This window comes from Lepisma saccharinum, chromosome 2, assembly GCF_977018435.1.
Source record: "Lepisma saccharinum chromosome 2, izLepSacc3.1, whole genome shotgun sequence".
NCBI classification, from domain to species: Eukaryota; Metazoa; Arthropoda; class Insecta; order Zygentoma; family Lepismatidae; genus Lepisma; species Lepisma saccharinum.
In genome coordinates, this window is record NC_139230.1 from 105,289,764 (window position 1) to 105,317,316 (window position 27,553).

Genomic DNA, 27,553 nt, shown 5'->3' on the forward strand with positions numbered 1-27,553 from the left:
AGAGTAGCACACTGTAGGCAATAAGCTTATATAAGCATCTTGACCTAGTTTAAGTGTAGCCAAAACCAGTCTGAGAGGGGTCATACTTTTTGTGTCCCAGTAATAGGACCATTCATACTACTATATCAATTATGAGCTCTAAACTGAATTCGCTACGATCACTTAATCAACTCTTGCGTCTCGCTGCCATACATTCTACGTTCCTGTTTGATCCACGTCGCTTCTGCATTTCATTGTCTTTGTTTTTACCTCTGTTTCATTCTCAACGTCGTTATCAAACTACGTAATTTCTACTGTTTACAGTAGACAGAATCTACTGTTATCAGTTGTAGTACTTTACCGTGTCTCTCGGAAATCTACTGAAAATCAATGATTTTTTACTGAACACTTTCAGTAGGCCTAATGTGTAATTACAGTTCAGAAACCAGGAGTGCCCATCCCTCCCAAGGCCAATGGCGCATCCCAACCAATCATATATGCGTCCCCCAAAAACATATCATTCGCGCCCTCAAAGCATATCGTAATCCCCACAAAGTGTACGAAAAGTAACTATTTTCTTAGCTTTACTGAACACTATACTTGATCTGCCTCTCCTCCCTAAACAGGGATGTCTATCACTCAAGACAGCCACTAAAATAATCCTCCAAAAATAGGTGGGATGAATACGTAATAATCTATGTCTATTTGAATTAAATATCATGTTAAACTGTCCATATTTTGTAATTGTTCGATTTCCGAAAAAAAACTTAAATCTAGCACTTTCATTGGTTAAATGTAGTAAATTAAATTAAATTAAATTATGTAAATATGCATATAAATAGTGTTTGTGAGTGTTTTTAACATAAATTGTTACACAACTTAAGATGAAGATAGAAAATTTAGCCTTGGCAAACCAAATAACATGCTCCAGCCGTATGACCGATTCAATTATTGTTTCACGAGACATTACAGAACGCTAGCTGGAAATTCTTAAGCTCAGGGCGATAATGTAATACGGTTCTTCTTTCAAAGAACTCACCCCCCCCCCCCCGTTCTCTTGGGGTAAATATAACTTTAGTAACCCATAACAATAATTCCATGGATTTAATCTTCAGTACAAATTTAACTGTTTAAAGTAAAATTTTCCTCTGACAAGATATTAGAAACGCGGATTCAAATACATGTTTTTTTTCCAAATGATGCACCTGCTTTAAATTAAGCAGTATACCAACACTAAGCATTATATTTTAAGAAGTGATGTTATTAATGAATATCGAGAATATCGTTTATATCTTGTATTGGAGTTATAATATAAAATTTCACATTCACCTCAGTAAATCGCTAAACACAAATTCTCGCAACACACCATTGCGAGCGAAGCGAGGAAGAAAATTTATACATCCAAGTCTTTGCAGGCTTTCAAGAATATTAATTTAAAGGGGTGTCAATACTTTCTTAGGATCCCGCGATATTTACCCTTTTCCAGCTTCTCTTTTCTCACGTTCGGCACTAAAAACGTGTGGATACCATATCGCTGAATATAGTCCCAAAATTCGAACTCTCCCCCACTAAAGTAATCCCCTACCAAAGTAAGATTTAACACTTTATCAAAATTTTCCTATCTCCCCCTTTAAATTTAATACTCAATTCTACCACCAAAATTTCCATGACAATTTTAGACTTACTGTTGATATTGGAGAGCGGACATTGCCTCCTCTAAAAAATTAATTCTCAGTCTCCACACCAGACTAAGACAATAGACAAGATTTGGATATCCTTCAATTTAATGTTCAACCCCCCCCTCTAACTAAAATACCTGATATAACCTAAGACCTAGATTTGGATACTGCTCCCCCCAATGTTTAATTCAGAATCACCTCCCCCCGAACCAGTCTCAATTAAGGCCTAGTATGTAAGAGTTGGATACCCCCTCCCTCTTTGATAATACCCATAAACACCTTCTATTCTTCATCTAATGGATTAAATATTGTGCATTTAAGGGGTAAAATATTTACATATATTTTTGAAAAATATATAAATGTTGAACTTTATATTATTTGAAGGGAAAAATTCCCCCAAAAAATCTCGATGGCGCAGCCTGCGCCATAATGCCCCCTTTGTGGGCACCTCTGTGAGGAACTACAAGTGAAATATTCTCTTCAGTACTACTTGTAATATTGCATGTAGTGTGTTTAGCTCAACATGTTGGCTGTAAATATAACTTTTTATTCCTCCTGAGTAACAATTTGTTTTGTTTTGTTTTAAAATCTAAACCAACCTCACTTCCACGTAGTACACCCTGGACTGCATTTTGCAGACTAACGAGGCTATGTCGTCTGGACCTACTGCCAGAATAATCTCCGTAGGACTGTCTGTATGTGTGTTGTCCTGTGTTTTGTCCTTGTTTGTGCTGAGTGTCCCTTTAAAGCCTCAGCTTTTAACCCAGGTAAGGATATTTTAGTTTTCAGACACGCTTTAATTTTGTCATGATAAGGGACTGGACCCCGTATAGTGTGACGGGTGAAAAATACCCTAAGTTTTGACGCACCCAAATTTTAATTCAAATTAAAAAATTCTTAATATAGATGTTTCGAAACACCTATTGGTCTACTGAAAGCAGTACAGTAGAGAAACTACAAGTGAAAATAATATATTCAGTATTGTGTATAATTATTTTCCTTATTTATATCTTTTTGAAAATCTGAACACAGTTGATGCTTCAAAACACGTATTTATCTACTGAAAGCAATAGACAAAAGTTTCAGAGAAGTAAGTAGAAAAGTGACATGAAATAATACCCAAAGAAGCCAACCAAAATGAATTTATCTTACATACGTTTCTTTTATTTCACTTTCTAAAACCTAGGAGCTCCAAATAATAAATGGCATGTGATTTATACGACAATCTGCTTTTCTGCGATTGTTTCGAAGTGCCTAGTCAGAGAATAACCTTTCAAGGTAAAAGGGGAAGGGGAAGAAATCCACCACGGCGCCATGACGTATGAAGTAACATTTTCACAGGCATCAAATACAATTGATAAGGGTTCACCTGACCTTGCAAAATGTGGGAAACACTTTTCACGCTGGTGTTCAGAATGCAAAATAAAAATTTAGCTGTGGCTAAATCTGGAACTAACGGTGGAATGAGAAAGCGTTTGTAACATGTAACAATGACATTTCGCATTTACAAAATATGAGATATGCACACCTTGATTTATTTATTATAGTAGACGGTCTAGAATTACATACCACAAAAGTCTAGTTCTAAATTGTAGACCTCAAAATCTATTCCAGGTTGTAAAATAAATTTGTGATAGACAGCAGATAGGTTAGTAAGGTTTGCAAGATTGCTAACGACTAAGACAAACGTTCAACGAAGCTTTTTGAGTGAGAATGTGGGAAATTGTTAAAAATAGCGTCCTAGTTGAGTGAAGATCGAAGGTTTGAATCTCTTATAGAATCGGCTATTTTTTCCACTAATTCTTGGTGGGTAATGGAATTAATGTATTGTCGACATTTATAAGAAACAAGATATGAAAACTCTCCTCCTCCGTGGCGGTGCCGTTTAAGGCGCTGTGCTTTGGACTCCGACTGCGGGACGGCATGAATTCGAGTCGGCCTGGGTTCTCGGCCTGTGTATAGGACCGGTGGCAACCCATCATCGTGAGGAAATTGGGGAGCTACGATGACTGGTGTAACCCGGTTTCAGATATCTTCTTAAACGGCTGAGGGTTCGACGTGCTGACCAACGTCGTTACCAGTTGAAGATCTCCACACCTCTAGGTAGGATTGTGGGAGGAGGACTGGCAGTCGGGAGATAAATTAAAGCCCTTAAAGGGCTGTCGCGCCATGGGTTACAAAATATGAAAACTATTCCTTCCGTAAAGCTAATTTCTCGTCATTGTCAGTGATTTTGTTTTTCAGTATGACTCCTGCAATACTAATTAGTTCCTAAGTGAGATAATGAGATGGACAGAGAGAGATATAGATGAAATTCGTAACTCCTCGTAACCCAGCTGATATTAAAATATGAGTTCACTGTTTAAAAAATGAAGAACACCTAACACTCTTTTATATTCACATATCTCTTTACAAATTCCTGAGCACGTCACTACAAATGAACCAATCAAGTGCACGCTAGAGCCTTGACTTACCTATGGAATATCCTACGATTACAATCACAACCACAACTTCAATTTTTGAAGCTGTAGCCTTTCCATGCAAAACGACTTCGACGTAAATATAAAAGATTTTACTTAAATGTTTTGTGACATTCATACCACCCTTCTTTAATTTGCTACAAAAGAACGTTTGGGTGTGTGTTTATATGGAGGCATTTCTAATTCACATTGAACCAATTCGTCTTTACTTATAGCCATGCCGTATGAAGGAATGAACTCGTAGGGTAGTGGTTATCGCATTGAGTGGTTACTGTAATGGTCGTAGGTTCAAATCCACACGTTGGCAAAAACTTTTCGTAAGATTTATTCGTTCCTCATTGTTACTATTTGCATTAGTCTTCTTTGAAAATAACAACGAAAGATTATACAATTAACTTTCTCTCTCTTTCAAAATGAAAAGATGAGGACAGGTTTGTTATTATAAGAATTGGTAATTTTAGTGGTCTCAAAGCATCTAAAATCCAAAATACTAGATCGACGTTATTTCCCTACTGAATTCTAAGTCGACTTTATGAACAGATAGACAAATCGGGCATGGACCTACAGTTTAAAGTGAGATACAATCTACTATGTTATTTATTTATTTATTGATTTAGTTTATTTTACTTCGCGTTTTGTGCCTCTTGGCTAATTTGCGAAGATGGGGATGAGTGATGAAATGGTGAAATTGATGAATGGACATTCACAAACAACCAAGCCCGACCGGGATTCGAACCCGGAACCCTTGGCGTCGCAGCGCGATGTGCTAACCACTCGGCCACAGGGTTGGGCACAATCTACTATGTGTCTCCACCGGGTATACGACCCGGAACCCCTTGCTATTCTGCACTGAACTTAAACAAACAGCTCCCAGCCCCGCATTTCTAAAATAAATTTACATTAAATATGGTATTTATAAGATAATTATTATTGATTTGATTGTTTTTATTACCGAACGTGAAAAAAGCATGTCCTACAACTCAAATGATCACATCTTTGTCCTATCTCACCCAATATATTTCTGTTCCTCTCTTTCCCCCTCCCCCCACACACATGCACCACAATAAATCTTTTCGTAGGCTTGTATGTGTATAAATATAAAATTCAATACTCAAAAAAATACTAGTTATGTTCTACCCCTCTCCCTCTCACACAACCCCTCTTTATTATAGGCGTTCCCCAGAGCATAGAGGTAATGTATAGACGTCTTGTAATCAGTGTGTCTTTTCTGTGTTCCTGTCAAGTGACATAATGTTTCAGATTCCAATTTAAATGTATTCCGAGTCGTGATTATTAGCTTATGTGTGCAAACAGTGATGTTAAAACTAACTCTTGACCTCAATAATGCAATTTGTGTATTTTCTTTCAGATGTCGTTCCTTCTTTTCACGAAAAATAACGAATTAACTTAATCATTAACTCAAAAAATAAAAATTCATCTCTAAATTAATTAATGAAAACTGTTATTACATCCAAGTCACTATTTTATCGTAAATGTAAATGAAATATCATCCCACATAGTGAAAACAATGTGAAATCTTTTCTAATGAGTGATATAATATTGCCAAACACATACGTAAATACATATATTAAGTTCTTGAACTATAAATTGGACAATTTAATACTAATTTGAAACGAATAAACGCAATTAAAGCAGCAATGTAAACTTTTGCGCAATCTTTCTGCTGATTGGCATTATTGAAACAATATTTAATCAATGTGGACGTTATCTCATGTTTGGAAATGCTAGATTGGTTGAACTTCCTGTGAATAAGACCGTGAGTCACACCTCCTGCTCCTCCGACACGAACTTCACTCTGATTGGAGAATCGTATATTTCACAACATTTCCTTGTTGCAGAGCTACCAACATAATTTGGTAAGACGTTGGACTTAGAAAAATTCCATGCGACAGATTTCTGTAACAGAACTGGTACCATTCAGAACACCAGATTATATAACTTACTGCCAGAAAACAAATAACTCTTGGAATCGATTCGAAAACTTAAACTATCACTCACTTACTGACAAGCGAAACGGACGAGTTACATGGCCGGCCACTGTTTCTCTCGGTAATCGCATGTTTATACGCGATGGCCGCCGTAATAGTGAGTGTTTTCTATGTCTACCACTTGGCAGCGTCACCGTACATTGTGCTGCGTTGAATGCAGACCGCTTTTTAGCATTGACAAGGGCCTAGCAGGGAGGGAAGTGGAAGCAGTGCTTACGTTAGAGTTAACATGGAGATGTACTGGCAGTCGCATAGGGGAAAAAGGTTTCGTATACCAGTTTGCCGCTTGTCGCGCGCCAAGTGGATTTGAAAGCTCTACACAGCGTAACGGGACGCAGTAAGATAGCGGAAGTAAAAATATTTAATTTTTGCACTAATGACAACAAAATATAATTTGTTTGGGGGTCTGCAGTCCTGCAGCCACCCTTCATCGGCCGCCACTGTTCGTGAGTACATTGAGAAATTTTAATTATGGCATTTAATACTCGTATTTGTGCATAATGGTTAAATGCACCACTTATAATTCTTTATTTTCCATTGTGATATGAGCATCACTGACCAATTACAAAATTCGGGTTGCTCTGCTCTTGTAACTCACAATATGGAAGCATGTGGTTTCGGCACAAGGCAACAGTAAAATAAAATCTAATTTGTAATATTAACTCATCTTTACTGTGGTAAAGCGCTGAAAGAAGATTTTTTTAGTGGTAAGGACCATTTCTTACTCTAGAAATTATATATCTTTCCCCATCTAATTATCTCTTCTTGTTTTCAATGAAGTAAAAGTATTTTTTTATGTTGAACATGGGACGTCATGTACCGAGTTGAGTGGTGACATCCATTTTCACTTTGTGACCTCGACCCTAAAGTAAGTATATAGGGGTCACTTCATCACCTGAAAATCTTCAATAGAAATAAGGATCGAGTTGTGTGTTTTCCTTCTCCCCTTCTCCTCTGCCAAGCGTAAATTCATCCGTAGCATATTCTGACTTTGTTGCGTTTTTTTAATAAAAAAATAAATACCTTTGAATGGTGCCTTCTGTGCATGGGCCCATAGGCTTCAGCCCTCCTCGCCTACCCTAAGTGAGTATTCCTATTTTTATATTAATATACTCTAGCTTGGTTGTGATCTTCTTCGAATGTCAGAAGCATCAGTATACTATAGATTTTGTTTAGGTAGGTCTCATAAGCTGTTGCTTTCGAGTCGACTTTATTAAAACGAAAGGTGCACCCGAAGTTAAGAAGTAACATGATTTGTTGCGCTCAATTATAACTAGCCAACGTTTGTTCAAGACATTTTTCAAAACCTTGTAATAAGAAACACACATGATGGATATATATTTTAAAGTTTTTCACATAAAATCGTCAACCAAAAACATTTCTTTCACAGTTTTCTAATTTTGATGCAAGAAAATAAGCGTATTTTTTGTAACACCTAATACATTAACACAATTGGACACAATAGACGTGGAAATGAAATAAAACTGTATTAATCTTGACTGCACTTAATGGGATCTAACATAAATTAATTTCTGGAATGTTACCATAAAATGTTAATTCCAGTGCAATCTAAGGGTTCGTTGAAAGTTTGTTTGCAAGACAAATGTCAGACAAATTTGAAATTCTTACTTTTTTAAAATCCGAAAAGTTTCTGAATTTGATTTAAGTTCACTTTATGCACAGAAAGGCTAAAAAAGTAAAACACGATGATGTTTAATCATGAAATATTGATCGCACACACAAGAGGCACATAGTAATAATATCAAAATATATTTAATGCATACTCACGAGTAATGTTACTAAAACACGTTTTGTGCATTTTTCCTGAGAACAACTCCAAACCTATGATTGCGTAAATAATAATTACAAACAAAACCAGGAGTGCTATGTGTAACAAAGGCACCATGGCGCGAAGGATTGAGTTCAATACAACTTGGAGGCCTGGAAAGAAAAATAAATGAACAGTGTTAATTTCTTCTAAAAAATGGAAATATAATTAAAAATAAAGAACATAATTGCATGTAACTTAGCAACTGGTACTATAGAAGAGAGATAGAGTGGCAATCTGGTAAAAATGACAAGGGACGGTCTAATAATTACCAATTTATCGTGTATGTGTAGATATACATATGAATTTACATTTGTACATTATACTTATCTTCACAAATTTCCCTCTTGATATTAAGACGATTGTCAGAACAAGAATGTAAGTTGAAATATTACTGAGAAAAGGCGTGTTCGAAAATGCAAGCAATGACGCTTTTGATTTGAACAATTTAATTGTAAAACTTGAGGTTGTAATGAAAAGGTTATCTCGAAAGATCACAAGGAGAATATACTATTACAGAGACCCTCTCAGTGAGATTCTAGTCCGCACCACGTTTTATGCATGTAACCTGAGGTTTATGTATATAGTTCCTCGCCGTAAAACGCGGACACACTTTCAAAGTGTGTAATAAAAATCACGACAAATAAATTTACTTGGTAACGTTTTGCTTATCGACGCTTTGTTTCAACGGAACGAAATCCCGACGTAAACATTTTATACCCTGTATATTTGAAACCATGTGGCACAAGCTAACGTTTGCCACTGACGTGTGTGTGTTTATGAACACACACACACACACACACACACACACACACACACACACACACACACACACACACACACACACACACACACACACACACACACACACACACACACACACGCCCGTACAGAACACTCCTTTAACATGGTAACATTACAACAACATCGCAAAATATTACATCAATGTTTCCCATACCTTACTGCAATGTGGAAATGTCCGCGACCATAACGTAACATCCCAAAAATTAGGGTGATTTCACATTACTGTAATATATTTTCATGTTACAGTTTGGTTTGAGTTGCTGTTTTAAGTCCACTTTATGCACAGTAAGGCTAATCGGGACTGGACCTACAATTTAAAGTGGGATCCGAACCACTTGTGCCTCCACCGGGTATCGAACCCGGGACCCCTCGATTACAAGGCAATGACGCTACCACTGCGCCATGGGGGAGGCCCTCATGTTACAGTTTCAGTTACATCGCAGCGATGTAACTTCAAGTTACACTGCAGTTATTAAGATGCTGCAGTACCTTGAACCTCTGCCAGCAAATTCCCTTGATTGATTGATTTAGTGCCCACTTTATGCACAGTAAGGCTAACTGGGACTGAACCTACAGTTTAGAGTGGGATCCGAATCACTATTTGCCTCCAGCAGGTATCGAAAACGGGACCTCTTCAGTACAAGGCTACGACGCTATCACTGCGCCATCGGGGAAGCCCGGAAAATTCCTTTGGAAATGACAATATAGTTCTGAAGAACGCCTGTGAGATTTTAAATCCAGAAAAATTACATCTGTTTATAATTCGTACTGAGTCATTCTTGAAAATGTTCATCTTTTGAATTCAAATGGGAAGGTATTAAATTCTTTTAGGTTCATCCTATTATCAGTTCACTTGATAGTAAGAATTCTAAACAAATTTAATTATTCAGAATTTTTAATATCAAAGCAGTTCTATGACAGTCATTTCCAAAAGTCTTTGCTAACACAGACACAATAATCCAGGCCACATTAATGATTAACATAAAGAGGAATTTTACCCATACTGTAAAATATTAATATTTGGATGGTTTGGGAGTTACATGCATATTTCACATATGTTCCAAAGAAAATGGAAAATGCAGGAAAATTTATGGAAGGTATGTGCATTTCCAGAAATGTATATTTTTTTACTAATGCACTGCATGGGACGTCTCTGCTCTAAAGACTTTACCAAAAAATCAATGAAGGAAAACATTTGCTCTTTGGGGTGGAGTAGGTGGAATTTTCACACAACCTTCATTCCAACAAACAGAATAAGATAAAGAAAGAAATACGCAAGTTTTTCTTCGGACAGTCAGAATAGGTTCCCACAGTTAATGAAAATTATTGAAAAGCATTATTACTACAATCATAAAAATCTGTCAATAGCCCAAAGTACCAAAGCAAAAAATACCATATCCCACAAAAATCAATTTTTGTTGTCCTGTGGTAATTAGTGGGTGAGCAAAATATGGTCGTTCTTTTGATAAAAATACAAAACATGGACATTATTTCATTTTTCAAGAAATAAGATAGTAATATTTCCTCAGTGGTCTGATCATTGCACTGTAAGTATGCAGTTAGAGGAGTGTGCATTACTGAGAGACCTGATTCCTCGAGGAAGCTATTCACCTTGGGATAATATATCCCAAACCCACCTCTTGGGAAAAATATAACTGCACCTTGGTGCTCTTAAATATTAAATATCAAATTGTGACACTTGGGGAAACTTAATAATTCATAAAATAAAACCTTAGACATGGCAGATTTATTCTAAAGTGGATTGGAGTTTTAAACGCAGCATATAAAAACAAGAAAAGCTCACCAATGAACATACATTAGATATGAACTGTTCAATGAAAAAATCTTTTCTCAGAATGCAGGGCTGGGTATGGTTTGGTTTCCTTAAACTCTTGGATATAGAGACCACTTCCCGTACCAGGCCTGTTCAGTTCATACTAGGTCTACACCCAATTTCTTGTCTTGAGCTAACAAACAACACCTATATAACCCAAACAGTAAACAAATCAACAAGAGGGGTCTGGAACAAATACAAGAGCCATAACCTTCGAGCACTTATGGGTCTTTCACATCAGGTGAGCTGAACATCCTTACGGTGTCGACTCACGATCAAGCTTTTATACTAAGCAAGGCTTATATTATAGAAATGAACCAATCCAGAATTTAAATCAAAACTGTGAGGAGTAACTTTAACAGTACTCTGCAGGTCACCATGTGGAAGAAGAATGAATAGTGCTTAGCCAGTGTCCCATGTATATTTATGCAGATGCAATTCTTTACATACAAAAAAACGGCACCCAAAAAAATCAACGATGCAACTCTCCATAATTATATTTATGGATGACAATTAGGCCTTTTCTAAATATACGTATTATTCATAAGCATAAAAATATTTCTTCTAAACTCATTTTAGTTAAATATATAATCGTACCCTTCTTTTCTTGAGACTGAAGAGAAAATTTAGAGACTGGGAGGGATAACAGCATCACTTTGTAGAGAACATAGCCTTTTAAGTTGTTGTAAAGAAAAGCGCCTCACGCATATCTCTGTTATGACACACCTTTATTTACACCACTGCCCTTCTCCCATCTTTACGTTACAATCCATTAGCATCTGCTCCCGGTTGGCTTTTGCCCCAAAACAGAGAAATGCACTTATCAAGACTTCCAGGACTTCACTCTACGAGCGAACTATTTAGCATAGCACTATCCCGATCTCGCCGTTTATCACGCAAGAGTCTCTACGCCGTCCTCTCATTCAGTAATGTACAGTGTCTCTCAAAACTTTTAGGACAACGACATTTTAAACTAGGCAACCCAATTTACACAAGGCGTTGGTGGGTTGCGTATAGAGTTAGGCTCAATTTCAGGGTTGCCACATGCACATTATATATTATCCATTAGGAAGTGGATAGCAGAAGTAATGAGGAGAAAGCAAAAAGATGCGAGGACAGATGAGGAAAATGGAGCAAAGAGGAGAGAAGAGAGGAAGGAAAACGAGGTGATAGAAGAGGAGGAAAGGAGTTTGGAGAGAAGAGGAGAGTAGAGTAAAAGAGAGAAAAAGAGATGAACGATAAGAAGAGGAGAACAGTGCCGTGGAGTCGGAAATATAAGACAGGAGAGGAGATAAGAGGAGTGGAGAAGAGTGGGATGGAGACAAGAGGCGAGAAAAGTAGAGAAGGCGGTATGAGATAAAAGTAGAGGAGAAGGAGGGGAGAGAAGAAGGAGAAGGAGAAATTAAGAACCGAAGGAACTGGAGGCGAGAGGAGAGAAGGGGTAGTTGCAAAAAATACGTCTCGGCGTGAAGAAATTATCAACATGAAACATTCAATAACATTTTATAATATATTGGAGAATGTATTAGATCGGTGCGAAATTCATTTTCGCCGAGTTCAGAGCAAGATAAAATCTTCCACGTAAGATCTTTGATTTTACCTGCGATTATACCACTAAAAACATGAATGTAATTTTCATATTTATAAGAATTATCCAATTTTTCTCCCCTTCTCGGTTCGTTGAAATGGAGATTTTCTTATTTAACATTTCCCCTCCCCCCATCTTTAATTCCAAACTGAATCATTCCGTTTCACACGGCGTGGACAACGAACTCAATGGGATATGTCTAAAACTTACGAAAAGATTTTGCCACCGGAGGGGTTTGAACTTACGACCATCAGATTGACAATCCTTAACGGTAACCACTTTTTTTTTATTTCATGATTACGTTACAAGTTATTACATACTAACTCGGCGAACACAGCACATTTAAGAAATTAGCATAGAAATAATTATTTTTGTTTACTGACATTATTTGAGAAGTTTGCCGTAAGTAATGCACAAATTGTTCGTGAAAATCAGAGTTCTGATAAGTGGAGGCAAACCAAGCATAGTGATCCAGTATCCACTGTACACTGTTCTGTTTATGTCGTGGATAATAGTTAAAGTTTGGAAACAGTAGATAATCAATTGAAATATTCCTCTCATTTGTACGACAAATTACACTGACGAGTTTTGCAACATATTTCCATGACGAAGCAGTTATTTGGCAGTCACTAAGCTTATGAACTAAACTTTCAGGCACGTGACAAAGTAAACATAATGACGAGTCTGCCATAAGCAGGTGATGAAGTTTCACTCGAGTCAGCAGTATAACGAACCACGCCGATCGTATTCTTGATGGGAGATGCCTTGCGTGTATATTTTTCCACTCTTCAGACCAACGAACTTCCGGGTGCCTTGCAACGATTTTAACCACCTGTTGAGACGATACACGTTTCCCTCTGTACATTTGCGACACCACTGAAACAGGCAAGGTAGGAGTTTGTAACAATCCATAGCAGATCTCCACTAAGGTATCTCGAAGGTGCCTAAGGTTGAGGGGAACAGAAGTGACGTTTATGGGAGAATCCAACGGTATGTTAGCCAAGCAGTATCGAAGGACATAACTGGTAAGGCTATCAGGGCTCTGAATCATAGTCTCTATGTCCGCTTGAATGCGGAGCGCCTGGCTCTTGTGCTGCACGTGTGCAAGATTCAAGCCTCCTCCTGTATTATGTAAAGACAAGGTCTCGTGAGAAACACGTAACAGCTGCCCATTCCACACAAACCAATTCACCGCACTTTTCAGTTTTGCGACATCTAGCATACGCATCGGAAGTATTTTGGCTACAAACCACACTTTCGATAGAGCATATACATTATCAAACGTAACACGTGATTGCAAACTAATAGTTCGAAACTTATTAATTTGTAACACTGCTTTTACACTCCCAATCACTCGATCATAATTTACTTTTATCATTCGATGCAAAGAAGGCATAAAGACTACACCAAGAATTTTTAAGGTGTTAACAACAGGGAAGTGTTGTACTGGTGTGTGTGATGGGTCGGTACTTAAATACATAAGACAAGATTTTTTACATTAATGTGGAGGCCTGAATGCACACCAAATGCCGTCGTTAATTTATGAACCATATTAACATCCACAGGTGACTGAACTAAAATGCTGACATCGTCCGCATAAGCTAACACTTTGAGAGACTTCGACAGAATAGTAATGCCTTTTAACTGTGCTTCCAAAGAAGTAAGCAGGGGACTTAGGGAAATACAAAAAGCTAGCATTGATAAGGGATATATCTCCCTGTCGGACACCTGTAGTTATGCGAAGCGATTTTGTCAAAAAACCATTAATCTGTATTTGCGATTCAGCATTGTGATAAAGACCATGAAAAGCTGCGAGAAAAGTCCCGCATATGCCACGTTTTTGAAAAACATGAAACATATAGTTATGGGTCAGAGAGTGAAACGCACGTTCGAAATCCAGAGCTAAAATCGCTTGATCTTGTGAACTTTTTGTATTGTGATTACTAGTAACCACCTCACGCAGCGTTTGCAGCACTGCGTAAATGTTTTTGTTTCCACGATATACATATTGCATATCACCCACCAAGTTGATGGAGTATGGCATTAAACGTGCAAGCATACATCGGGAGAAAATTTTATAGTCAGCGCACAAAAGAGTAATGGGGCGATAATGAGTAATTTCTGTCGGCTTTGCACATTTCAGTACTAATACTATAATTCCGGTCTTGGAAGTTTTGCCCATTTTCTGGTGCATTGACCCACTCAGCTAAGGTCGGCCCCATTAGCGTCCAAAAGGTTTGGAAGAAACTTGTAAGAAGCCCATCAACACCAGGGGCGGAGAATGGCTTTGCCGCTTTCACCGCTTTACAAACTTCTTCAATTGTGAAATCCGCGTCAAGCTTACTTCTATCTTCATCTGAGAGTACCTCCGAAACTGCATCCACCACTGTACCATAATTTTTATTGTCCGGGTGATTCTGCGAAAACATCAAACTAAAGTGCTCATATATTTTACCTTGTATATCCTTAGGTGCTGTGATTTTATTACCCGCACCATCTGAGAGTTCAGTGATAATTTTCCGTTGTGCATTATGTCGTTCTTGAACCACGTGGACAGCTTCTTCATGGTCAATCTGAGGGAGTCTACTTCGAATTTTAGCACCCATACGTTTGTGAGCTGTCATGCGTAAGAGGATAGCCTGTACACGTTTGATTTCAGTGTTAACCGGTCGTCCTGCAGATGCCTCTTCTATTAATTCGAGCAAAACACGATAATAAAACTGATATTTATTATTCCAGTCACGAGACCTCTTTTTACAGAATGATAAACAGAATCGTTTAATTGCCGGTTTTAAGAAGTCGTCCCACCAACGAAGAATGTCAGTATGTCGAAGGCGGTGCGGTGCGCCTCCCAAAGTCTCCATTGCTCATGAAATGCTCGTTTGAAATCGTCATCAGAAAGGATTGACGTATTCAATTTCCAATACCCATATCCCCGAGGCACTAACGGAAGATCAACGTTAATTGCCATTACCACCGCCAGATGGTCCGAAAAACATGTAGGTGTGAGGTAAATCGAAGTTACTTTCTGACGCAGTAACGGGGTTACATAGAACCGGTCCAAGCGAGACGCACAATTGTCTCTGATGTATGTAAACCTCCTCTTACCGAAATGTTTATGTCCAAACGTCTACAAATTTAAAACCCGACACCAATTTTTGTAGAGAATTTGATGTGTAAAAACCAGGACGTTGATCTTGTGGGCGCAGGACACAATTAAAGTCTCCGCCACATATGATGATATGTTCCTTAGCACCCTGCAATTCAGCCGCCACGTCTGTCGCAAAAAAATATTTCTCTGTTGTCTCAGTTGAGTACCTGATGGGGCATATATATTGCAAATCCAAACATTTGCTACTTTCGCACATATAATTCGCCCGTTTGGGTGACACGCAACGTTACTGATCGGCACAGTGTTTCTCGCGAGAAGAGCAGTCCCCGTTGCCTGACAGTTTGCATTGTTATACACTACTAGGGATGGGGGCAAGTCAAAGTTTGTTACTTGTACCTCCTGGAGGAAGGCTATATCGAGGGACGACTGAATGAAAAAGTCACCCAGAGCCTGTTGTTTATTATGGTTTGGCAGTTTATTAATGTTAATCGTGGCTATTCGGAGTGTTGTAAACATAGTTAAGTGGATATTCCTAAACCTGATCAGGGACGCTTTAGCCCCCTTACTAGCAAGAAGCTCGTTCTATACATTATACCAAACATTAACACAAAAAAGCAGTAACACTATCACACGCATCATTAATTTTCATGAAATATTTTACTTTCACCAGCACTAACACTAGGACCTAGATTATTACCACTTTGGAACCGGGTAATTCGCACTGGGAAGGGAGAGATAGGGCGTTGGTCATCACTTTTCTTGGTCGGTGGATTGATCACCATGTAGTTCCATTTGGACAGTTTCTTCCCGTTCCACTTCATCAGCCCATAACAGTGAAGTTTCCATGGTTTCGTCAGTCGCGTCGTTGCTCGAAACGGGTACCACTGCCGGATCGTCTTTCGGTGCTTGCTCCGTTGACGCTGTTGGTACATCACCCTCTGTCTTCTGACTCAATTTCGTTTTGGTGGGTAGTGGCAACACTGTGGGTCGCGAGTACAGTTGTGTTTCTTGGGTTTGATTTGGTGTTATAAGTCCACTTTATGCACAGTAAGGCTAATCGGGACTGGACCTACAGTTTAAAGTGGGATCCAAACCACTATGTGCCTCCACCGGGTATCGAACCCGGGACTCCTTGATTACTAGGCAACGACGAGTTGTATTTCTTTGACTGTGAGTTGCGTTGGTCGTCGATTGACACGTTGGGCATAAGTGGTGGGTTCCTGGTTGTTTGTAGATGTGCCCGCTTGGACTGAGGTTGCACTTGCTACATTAGGACTAGTGCGTCGTCGTCTTTGGGGACACGTGGCTGCTGCGTGTGTCAATTCGTCACAGATCTTGCAAGAAGGCTGCTGACCATAATATGTGACGGCCCGACCCTGTGGCCGAGTGGTTAGCACATCGCGCTGCGACGCCAAGGGTCCCTGGTTCGAATCCCGGTCGGGCTTGGTTGTTTGTGAATGTCCATTCATCAATTTCATCATTTCATCACTCATCCCCATCTTCGCAAATTAGCCAAGAGGCACAAAACGCGAAGTAAAATAAACTAAATCAATCAAACAATCATAATATGTGACCCAATATCTCGCACCTTGGATCGTGACGTAAGACGGTATTGACTGCTTCAATACCATCATCAACACTTTTATGCCCGGACGGATACGATAGATATGTTCGTGCGAGTAAGTCTCGTCGTCGATAGACTGTACTTCGTCATATTTGACAAGTACCGCAGATATTGCTTCATCCGTGACTTCCATCGGGATGACATGTAGTCGCACCATCGTTGATATTCTGTCAGCCCATTCCAGTCGTACATCATGATCACCATCCTCATCACGAAACACCAACATTCGTCCACATTTCCGTATTATTTGCTCACCTAACAGGTGTGATACCAGTTGAATGTATACACACTTACGAAAATGGTCAATTTCAATGCTTAGAACCTGGTCTTCGGTGAGGGCCAGCGTTTCACTAATCCAACGGTGTAACTTCACTGACGTGGATCTCTTTTGTGCCCTCGAGAAAGACAATTTTAACGTGTTTCCATTATACAACAGTCAGAATTACTTCGATTTGACTCGTAACTAGTACTCCCTTCTACTCACCAGGACACGGCCGCGTACGTATCAAGCTGCAAGCGCGACGCAAGACGTTGTTGCTCGTACGGCTGCTTCCGCGAGACTCTACTACCCCACAAGCTCTCGCTCCTGATCGCAGGTAGAAGGAACTAACCAATGTGAAATGCAGATCCAACTCTCCTCCTACATGTCATGTGGAAAGAATACTTGTTTGTAACAAAGAAAACGAAGGTAATACGATTTGGCGAAAACATTTAATGGAGAATTGCTCATGATGGAAACTTTTCAGTCGATATTTGTGGAGGTATCTTTGCATTGAATTCGAGTGAAAAAAGGGGTAATATTAGTAGTATGTCCTGAATTGCCACAAATATAAATGGTTATTTCATTATTATTTGTCAATGTCTTTGAAGCAGAACACAATTATCGATAGAGTATCATAATTCACGGTCTGATACGTGAAAATATCCCTTTGATCGTGTGTCAATTCATTTATTTAATTATTCATTTTTTAGCAAATTCCAGATGTAGAACAATATAACCACTTACACTACTACTACAAATAATGTCATCTTGATCTTGTTTAGTAGAAGGAGAATTTAAAAAAAGAGAACACCTCGTAAGAAGGATCGAACCTGGGACCGCTAGCAGCCCAATCGAGAACACTAACCACTATTTTTTTTTATTGTCTCATTCTGATATACAATTTATGGAATTACATTGTTTTTGACATGTGTATTATTGCTATTACAATTTGTATTTCTATCTGGTTAACCTTTACATTTTTGTTTGACCTAAATTAAGTATAAAGCACCAATAAGAAATTTGCATACCATTTCTTCCTTGCTTGGAGAGGAATTTTTTCATATTGTTCTTGCAAGAAGATACTGAATTGTTTCTGAAAACTGCTCTCGTCATTGTGAAATATATATAATAAGTATTCTGTTATCAACCATTGTACTGCTCGTTGTTTTGTTGGTGGAAAAAAATTGAAGTCAGGAAAAACTATATCTGTATCGTTAAACTTTGTTACTGAGGTGCGGCATATACGACTGAGCATTGTTCGCAATTTGTTCCACGCCGTGGAGGAGTTGCGACACTTTGTTATCCTGTGGGCTAAAGAGTCAGGCACGTTGCATGATATACAGTTAGGAGAGTCACTGATTCCATATTGGTATGTCCTATCTCTTGTCACTATAACACGATGAACCACTTTGTACGATATTGATTGGCCAGCTTTTGAAAGGTGTTTGGCGGAGACATTTTCCCATATATGTGGCCAATTATGTGTATTGAAATCCTTGACTATTCGTGGTACTGTGTGCTTGAAACTATTGATTTCACTATACAACCTTTTAACAGATGGTGTAATTGTCTCATGTCGTAATAACTGGTAGCATACCTGTAAAGCGATGTCCTTATAAAACAAAAACCTTTTGGGGATACTTTGGATATCGATGGGAGCTTCTAATGGAATGTTTTGTATTATCGTCTGTATACATGCTTGGGTCGTTGACTCGTGCAGTGAGAACGCTGTTTGAAGGCCAGACTGTACAAACAATGCTCTTGCCTGTGTGTTCACGTGTATTAGTGCCAACCCACCTGTCTTCTCTGATAACGTGACCTCATTTATTGCCACCCGGAAAATTGTATCGTGCCACAAAAAGCAGCCAACAGCCTTGTTGACCTTGGCTAAGTGCTGTGTTTTGAAGGGCAGGATTTTTGCTACATACCAAAGTTTAGAGAGAGCAAAAACGTTGATAAATCTTACTCGTGCTTTTAAACTCAGAGAGCGCATTTTGTTCACTCTGAGGACGTAGATTGGCCTCTCGCACGTAAGCTTACTATTGGCTTCGATCGTTTCATCGATATTTGCATAGAAGTTTATACCTAAAACTTTTATTTTCTTGTCTACAGGGATCGCCGTATTGTTTGTGAAAGGATTCTCCTTGCCAAGGGGCATCAGGAATGACTTTCGATTGTTTAGTTTTGCTCCTGATGTGAGCTCAAAAGTATGTATTTGGCTTTTAACACTGTACAGATCTCTTTCATCCTTGAGAAAAATCGTGACGTCGTCCATGAAACTGCCAACTTGTATTGTGGTGGAAGCCATAGAAATGCCCTGTAAATGATGCTGGATACTAAACAAAAAGGGGGCTATTGTGAGAACGTACAATGTGCTACTCAAGGGACTACCTTGTAGTACCCCCCGTCGCATTTTAAAACTTGTTGTCAAGAAACCATTTTTTTTTAGTTTTAGCAGCATTTGATTATATAAAGTTTTGATCCAATTAATAAAAGTGTCTCTGCAGCCATATGCTTCTAAGACTTTGTACAGATATTCGTGGCTCACTCTGTCGTATGCTTGGGAAAAGTCTAAAGATTGAATTGCCTCTGATGCATTCTTATTGTGTTTGGTAATAATTACGTCTCTTATCGTTTGCAGCAAGTGATGTATACTTTGAAACGTATTACAAGCGAACTGTAAATTGTCAATAAGTTTAACCATATATTTTTTAAACGCTGATTTATGCACCTACTTATAACTTTGATGTCACTACTCAATATTGAAATTGGCCTAAAATCTGTGACGAACTTTGGATTTGCTATTTTGGGAACTAACACTATAACTCCCGGGCTACTGTTCTTCCCTATTGTCCCTGTTGTCAACACTTCGTTGACCCATTTCGTTAATTCGTCTCCTATTTGATCCCAGAAACATTGATAGAATTCTGATGGTAATCCATCTTCGGCTGTAGTTTTATTCCTCGGAGCTTTGAATACTGCAACATGAACCTCCTTTTTAATAAACGGTTGTGTGAGCTCAGTTCTTTCATTTTCTGTCAGTGATGCAGGGAGGTAGTTCAAAAAATTACATTGCGTTTCTGTTGGTTGAAAGGCTTGACCAAGAAGATTTTTATAGTATTGCAAAAACCTGTCGTGTATACTATGAGGGCTGGTGACAACTTCACCGGAATCTAAAGTTAAGTTATGAATAACGTGACTCCTGGCGTGTTTATGTTCTTGAATAATGTGACTTAGTGTGGCTTGCTCGTCAGGGTCTATAGGAAGAATATTGCTCTTTATTATTGCTGCAGATTTTCGTTTCCTATGTATAGCAAGTAATTGCGCTTTTTTCATTTGCATAGGGACGATCGAAATTACCTTGCAGTGCTAAACGATGGAGATCATTCAAGACTGCATACAAAAAATTATATTTGTTTCTTTGATCTCTACTAACCTCTGTACTGAAGAATTTACTGACCTGACGAAATTTAGGCTTAACTCGAGTTTCCCACCACTCGATTAGGGTCTTTTGCACTGGCCGAGAGGCCGTGAGTTCGTTCCACGTTTCCCTGATTAGCTGGACATAGCTGCCATTGCGTAATAATGTGCTATTTAAAAGCCAGTATCCGCTACCTTGTCGGGGTTTGATCAAATCTAAATTTATTTTGAGAATTGGAACACTATGGTCACTAAAGCATACTGGAAAATTCTGAACACTAATTATATATTCCTGAAATCTGGGTGCGACATAAAACCTATCAATCCTTGACGCACTATTGGAGGTGATATGTGTGTAACCTTGACTTTCGCCCTTGGTGTGTATCCAAGCGTCACGCAGTTGTAACCCCTGCGTTAATTCATAGAGCGCACGTGAGAAGTTGTATCCTGGATTTTGATCTTGTGAACGAATTACGCAGTTAAAATCTCCCACTAGTATAGTGTCTAGTGTGTGGGATGTCAACTCGGGCCCTACAACTGTTGAAAAAAAACTTCTCTTTCCCGTCTGTTTTGGCTTCCTGACGGAGCATACACATTACAGAGAAAGACTGAGCCTAATTTGGCACTTATTTTCTGCCCGTGGGATGGGGCACTACATTACGTAAATCCAAGTGTCGCCTACATGCTATGGCAGTCCCTTGTTCAAAAGGAGTAAAATTGTTGTATACCTTAAACATGCTCAGTACAGAAAAATCGTCTATGGCGACCTCTTGGAAGAGGGCCACATCAATAGACGATTTAATGAGAAAGTCATTGAGAGCAATTAGTTTGGTCTTACTTCGCATTTGATTCAAATTTATAGATGCCAAGGTAAATGTTTGCATGATTATAACTGTCCACAAAAGAAAACTAAACTTACTTACTTTCTTCAACATTACTAAACTCTAATTTCTGCCTAGAATGCATTAACTATGCTTTCCACTAAATAAATCTGGGGTAAGTTTGTTACTCGTCGAAAGTTTCTCTTTAGTTACATTTGCTGAATTACTTGTTAAACTAACCTTTGAAACATCTATGTTTGGGGTACCAGGTTCTACTCTAAATTCGTTATGAACTATTGTGGAACTTACGCATTCATTATTTTTCTTCTTCTTTCTACGTAGCACCATGGACTCTTCCGCCACTGACCGTAACCTTGATACAGATCTTGACCGTGATTTCCTAGGAGAGGTAACTACGGGGAATTCTGCCTCCGCGAACAAAGCACTTGGGGGTGGGGGCGGGGGTATGTGATGCATCTCCTCCGAAGTGGTCAATGTTGGCTGCTCCATCTCTTCCCTTCCTGTTGGTGCATTCTTCACACTAACTTCCTGTCTGGTACCTGTCTCCTCGTCGGTGATTCTGGGGCTATCCGTGTTCCATCCATTGTTATCTCCAGACGCAGGGACGTCTGCAACTGGTGGAGCTGAATCTCTTGGTTTGGTGCGTACGGGTAGCACAGTTGGTTCATATACCATTGGGACATTGTCAGCGGGTATATTAACCGGCCCCCGCCGGGGCTGGTTTCCAGAGGAACGACGCTTAGGACACTGTGCGACTACGTGACCCTCTTCGGAGCACGCTATATAGGTACGAACCTGCCCAGGGTATGTTACCCAATAGGAGTCTCCATTCATGTTTACATATGAGGGTATGGGTTTACGTAGTACCATTTTGATCAAGACTCGTCCAGTTCGAGTGGGGTAAATGTGATCTGCAGAGTATGTCTCGTCTTCGATTTTCAACACTTCCCCATAAGACCTCATGACACGACTTATCACTTCTGCACTTAATTCAGTTGGGACTACATGGATTCTAACAATTACATGTCGCTGGTGGGCCCATTCTACTTCAACCTTATGGTCACCATCTACGTCACTATAAATTTCCTCAGCACCAAAATCATTTAGTAACCGTTCTCCTACCACTTTTGACGCAAATTTCACGTACAAACACTTACGAAAGTAATCTATTTCAAAACTGAGCACTTGGTTCGAAGGCACTTGGTAGACATCATGAAACCATCGATGAAAATCCAATGACGTAGGTCGCGTTTTGGCATCAAGGAAAACAAATTTCAAGGTGTTTTCTCTTTGTGTATTCATCGTGAACTATTTCATCGTATCTTCACTGGCTCACGGTAATTGTAGCCAAAACCTCGCTTGCACTCCAAGGGGAAAAAAAATAACACAACACTAGCAAACCGTTTACGGCCCTAGCTAACTCGGACAGTTCGATCACTAAGCCTTCTCACGCGAAGAGCGGAGCTCGCTACGAACTGCTTCCTGCACGATTTGCAGGCAGACTGTGAACCACTACACCGCATCCTTACCTTCCGATGAATCAACAATTTTAAGTATATTCTGTTCCTCCAATATTGTAAATGTCCTTGGATATACATGTAGTTGAACATTTACTTTAATTTTGAATTATTTCTTGTAGTATAGCAGCTATCTTCGAGAATATATTTTCGAAGTGATGAAGAAAAACAAGAATATAGGTAGTTGATGTGAAAATACGAGTTACTTCTTCTAACTTATTATGTTGATTAGACATTTTTAATGGAAAATATCTTGAGTCTTGAACATTGCCGGGCGATGTTCTCTTCCTGTGATACTGCAACATACGAAATGTTTGTTTTCTGACGCAAATCTCGTGTCCAGGACAGTCTTATCAAATGTATTTGCTGTTGCGTACAGTAACACGAAATAATTACAGCGTTTGCAAAAACGTTTGCGAACTGCCAAATGTGCGAGACGTTATACGTAAACAGGCGGAAAATTGTATTCATAAAATCACATCACATTTGACAGTGTTAGTCAATAGAGAGTCGTGGAACAGTGTGTTAAGGTGCTGGATTAAATCCTTGTTATTTTTTCTATTTCGAAGAATAACAATTTTTAAGGTAGAACAACAGTCGTTCCGTTCCGCTCTTTATTTTTTATAAATTCTTATACATTCCTTTAATTCATTTAAAGAATAAATAGAAATATTGCTTGCTTTTCTGTCATTGGCCTAGACAGCGGAATTATGCGTGAAAAGTTCCTGAGAGCTCAGATTGGTTAAACCGTTTATTGACAATCGTGAACTTTTCGTTTCATAGATAATATTTGGTTTTATACGACGGAAGAACATTAGTCGAATTTCCTTTCTTGCTCCTTTGAGATAATATATACTTCTACAGTAGCAATTGCGTTCGGGAACGTAGGGCCTCCCCGATGGCACAGTGATAGCGCTGCCGCCTTGTAATCAAAAGGTCCCGGGTTCAATACCCGGTGGAGGTACAAGTGGTTCGGACCCAACTTTAAACTGTAGGTCCAGTCCTGATTAGCCTTACTGTGCATAAAGTGGACTTAAAACACCAACTCAGCAGCGTTCGGGAACGGTTAAAAAAATTACTTTGTATTCAAAGGCAGATAAGCTTGGTACGAGGGCCGCACTGAAAGTTTCAGGAATCAGGTACTGGCAACTATGCAATCTGTTAGATTTTGTTATATTTATAAACTGTGATATTTGCCGACTGTAATTACAAGGACTGATGTAACACGGATTCGTTTTCATTTCAGGATAGAAGTTTGAAGTGAGGTGTTTGTAAAAAAAATGGAATTAACAAGAGAGAACTTACGTGCCATGATTTATTATGATTTTCGGCGAGGTTTAACACAGCAACAGTGTGTTACTCGAATGATCGAAACTTTTCACGAAGATGCCCCATCAAAGACGACAATTTATCGCTGGTTTCAAGAATTCAGATGTGGCCAGGTTAGCCTTAGTGATGAAATTCGTGAAGGCCGCCCATCGACAGCCATTGTGCCAGAAAACATTGATGCAGTTCGTGAACTAATCAACAGTGATCGACATGTGACTTATCGCGAAATTCAGGGTTTCTTAGGTATTGGCATGAGTCAAATACAAACAATTTTGCACAATCATTTAGGTGTGAAAAAGCTTTGTGCCCGTTAGATGCCACACAATTTAACAAAAGCACAAAAAGACGACCGTGTGAAGTGGTGCAAGGCTATGATCAAACGGTTCAAGTCGGGATCATCAAATCTTGTGTTTAACATCGTCACAGGCGATGAATCATGGATTTACTCTTACGAACCTGAAACAAAGCGACAATCTGCTGTGTGGGTGTTCGAGGATGAGCCTAAACCAACGAAAATTGTTCGTGCACGCAGTGTGTGGAAAAAAATGGTTGCCTCTTTTTTCGGTAAATCAGGTCACATTGCGACTGTTGCACTAGAGAATCGTAGAACAGTCAATGCAGAATGGTGTACCACAATTTGTCTGCCACAAGTACTCCACGTGCTCAGAACTTCAAACCCCAATCGTCGAATCATTCTGCATCACGACAATGCCAGCTCGCACACAGCATCTGACACAAGGAACTTTCTGGACCATGAACAAGTTGAACTCATGACTCATCAGCTTATCCACCTGACTTAGCCCCATGTGATTGTTTTTTGGTCCCAACAATGAAGAACAAGTTGCGTGTTAAGCGAATTTTCACTCCCGAAGAGGCTATCGAAACATACGAAATGCATGTCTCGCAGGTACCAACTTCAGACTGGCAAAACTGTTTCAACAATTGGTTCCATCGCATGAAACAATGCATTGCTGTAAAGGGTGAATATTTTGAAAAGCAATAAAAAATTGATGTACTTTCATTCTTCTTCTTTATGTCATTTTCCCGAAACTTTCAGTGCAGCCCTCGTATAGTAGCTTGCTCGCGTTCATGAGTCACGCTTCACAAGGCCGCTTCTTATCGCAAAACATTGTGCGTCGATGCACAGCGTCTGAACCCAGCAAATTACAAGTGCACAGAGTCGAATTTTAAAGAGAATCTGAAGAATTAAAGATTTCATCAGAGGCGGCTAGGTGGGCACTAGCTCAGCATCCAATAAGTAATGATTCCTGGCAAACAAAAATGTTTATTGAATAAATATTCGGATACTAATACGTGCTTTATCGTGTAACACGTAAGATACTTATTGGGATTACCGTGTAGTAGGGCAACCGATCCATGAAAAGCAAAATAAAATTGAATGGTTGGTTTAATATAGATGAATATTTTATTTTATTTATTTTTCATCATTCCCTTGTTTTTCTTATTTTAATAATAATAATAACGCATGGCTCAACAGTTCTCGAAGGGCCTTGGCCTATCTCCCGACTGCCAGTCTCCCTCCCACAATCCTTCCTATTGATCTTCAACCAAATTGGGGTGACGTGGGGTCAGCACGTCGAACCCTCAACCATTATGGTGGTTATTCACCTGATGTTTACAATTTCGTTCCTGTTTACTTCTGGTTTTAAAAAAGTAACATGGATTATAAAGATGTAAGGGTAATATCTTGCAGAACAGACGACAATCATTGCGTTGCTGTTGGTTGCAATATGAGGTCCAGAACGAATAATTTTTCTCAAGTATCTGTGAATCTTTTTTCGACAGACCAGATACGAAAACTCAGTGGATTCAGGCAGTAATGCAAAAAGACTGCGAACCAGGACATGAGAAAGTCGGCCCTAGACACGTCACTTCATCGAAGTTAAATAAACACAATGAAATATTTAAGTGTTTTAAAATTATAATTTTCTAACGCACATATGTTGGTATAACAAATTTAAAAGATGTAAATTTTTACAACCATGCATGTTATTAGCTGTGGAAGAAAGAACAATTAAGAGTGACACGATCCTGCGAGATCGCCACAAGTTACGCATTTGTTCTTTTTATTGTCATTGTTGAATAGCATTGTATAATCTTATCGGTTTTGTTATCGCTTCTGCATAGGATTTCACTGCTATGCTTGGTAGAGAACGTACGAGTAGTTCTACCATATCTCACTAGGGAGTGTTATTGTTGTAATAGTTCATTGTTAATCTGTATAGATGGCAGTCCATGTTAAGCAGCGCTCTCGTAGTTCACGAGAATCCACTAGAGGCGCTGGCGCTGCGCTCGGAATTGTATATAAACAGCGACGCTGCCCGGGCCAGCCAGTTCTGTGTTGACTCTTCGGCGACTCATAGTCGAGCTCTGCTCCCGCAAATAGCCCAGCATTGCAAGCACACGGGTGCTTAGGGATACAAGAGAGCTTCGTACAGTGTGCCCTACTCTGGTAGATTATACGAGAGGTAGCAATATTTCTCGTCCTACCGAGTAGAACATACGCATTGTTTCAAGCTCAACCTCCTACAGTGTGGCCTGCCTGTAGAACAGAAACGTACTCCTTGTGCGGCCTACAGGTAGATTATACGCATTGTATTGGGTTACGTTTTAGCTCGTGGACATATTTACTGTTGGGAGACGGCCTACTAGTAGATTATACGAAGGGTATCTGTATTCTTTGGCCTACTAGTAGATTATACATTTCACAACAGTCGCTGCAGAAATGACGTCATCCTTTGGCCTACTGTGGTAGATTATACGAGCGATAGCAATATTTCTTGGCCTACCAGGTAGATTATACGAAGGGTGATGTTCATCGTTAGTTAATTTTTCATTAAGGGAAAAATGAGCAGTGTTTTATTTTTGCCTTCAGCTTAGCTTTATTCAAGTAATTAATTAAAGTAAATAAAGTTTAACTAAGCATTATCCTTTGTAAGCTTATAGTAAATTTCCGTTGCTTTGTTGATATTACTCTTTACTAGGAAAGCAGATTTAAATTTTCCTTGAGTCGTTTAATTAATGCCCTATTGTCCCTAAGTCAGCACAGAGGCGACCCAATACCCTAAAAGGAAAATAAGGTCCTTTATTCCCCACTGGAGAAAAATTGAATGGTCCCTGTCCTCCCTCTCCAAGACGTCTGCAGAGGAGATTCGAACTTGGAACTTCAAGAACGACAAAAGTGCAGTGAAATCTTATCAGGAGATATTGTGATTTTGTTTTGTG

The 27,553-nt window shown here is 39.1% G+C and overlaps 1 protein-coding gene across 5 annotated transcripts in view; it reads right to left on the reverse strand.

The window, feature by feature from the left end:
* Ca-alpha1D (Ca[2+]-channel protein alpha[[1]] subunit D) overlaps window positions 1-27,553 on the reverse strand; it is a 1,588,055-nt gene that overhangs the window by 1,176,993 nt on the left and 383,509 nt on the right. For all 5 annotated transcript variants that reach the window (XM_083117527.1, XM_083117525.1, XM_083117526.1 and 2 more), the window contains exon 6: window positions 7,936-8,088. In XM_083117527.1, coding sequence (XP_082973653.1) covers window positions 7,936-8,088 — 153 coding nt within the window. The remainder of the gene's footprint in view (window positions 1-7,935; window positions 8,089-27,553) is intronic.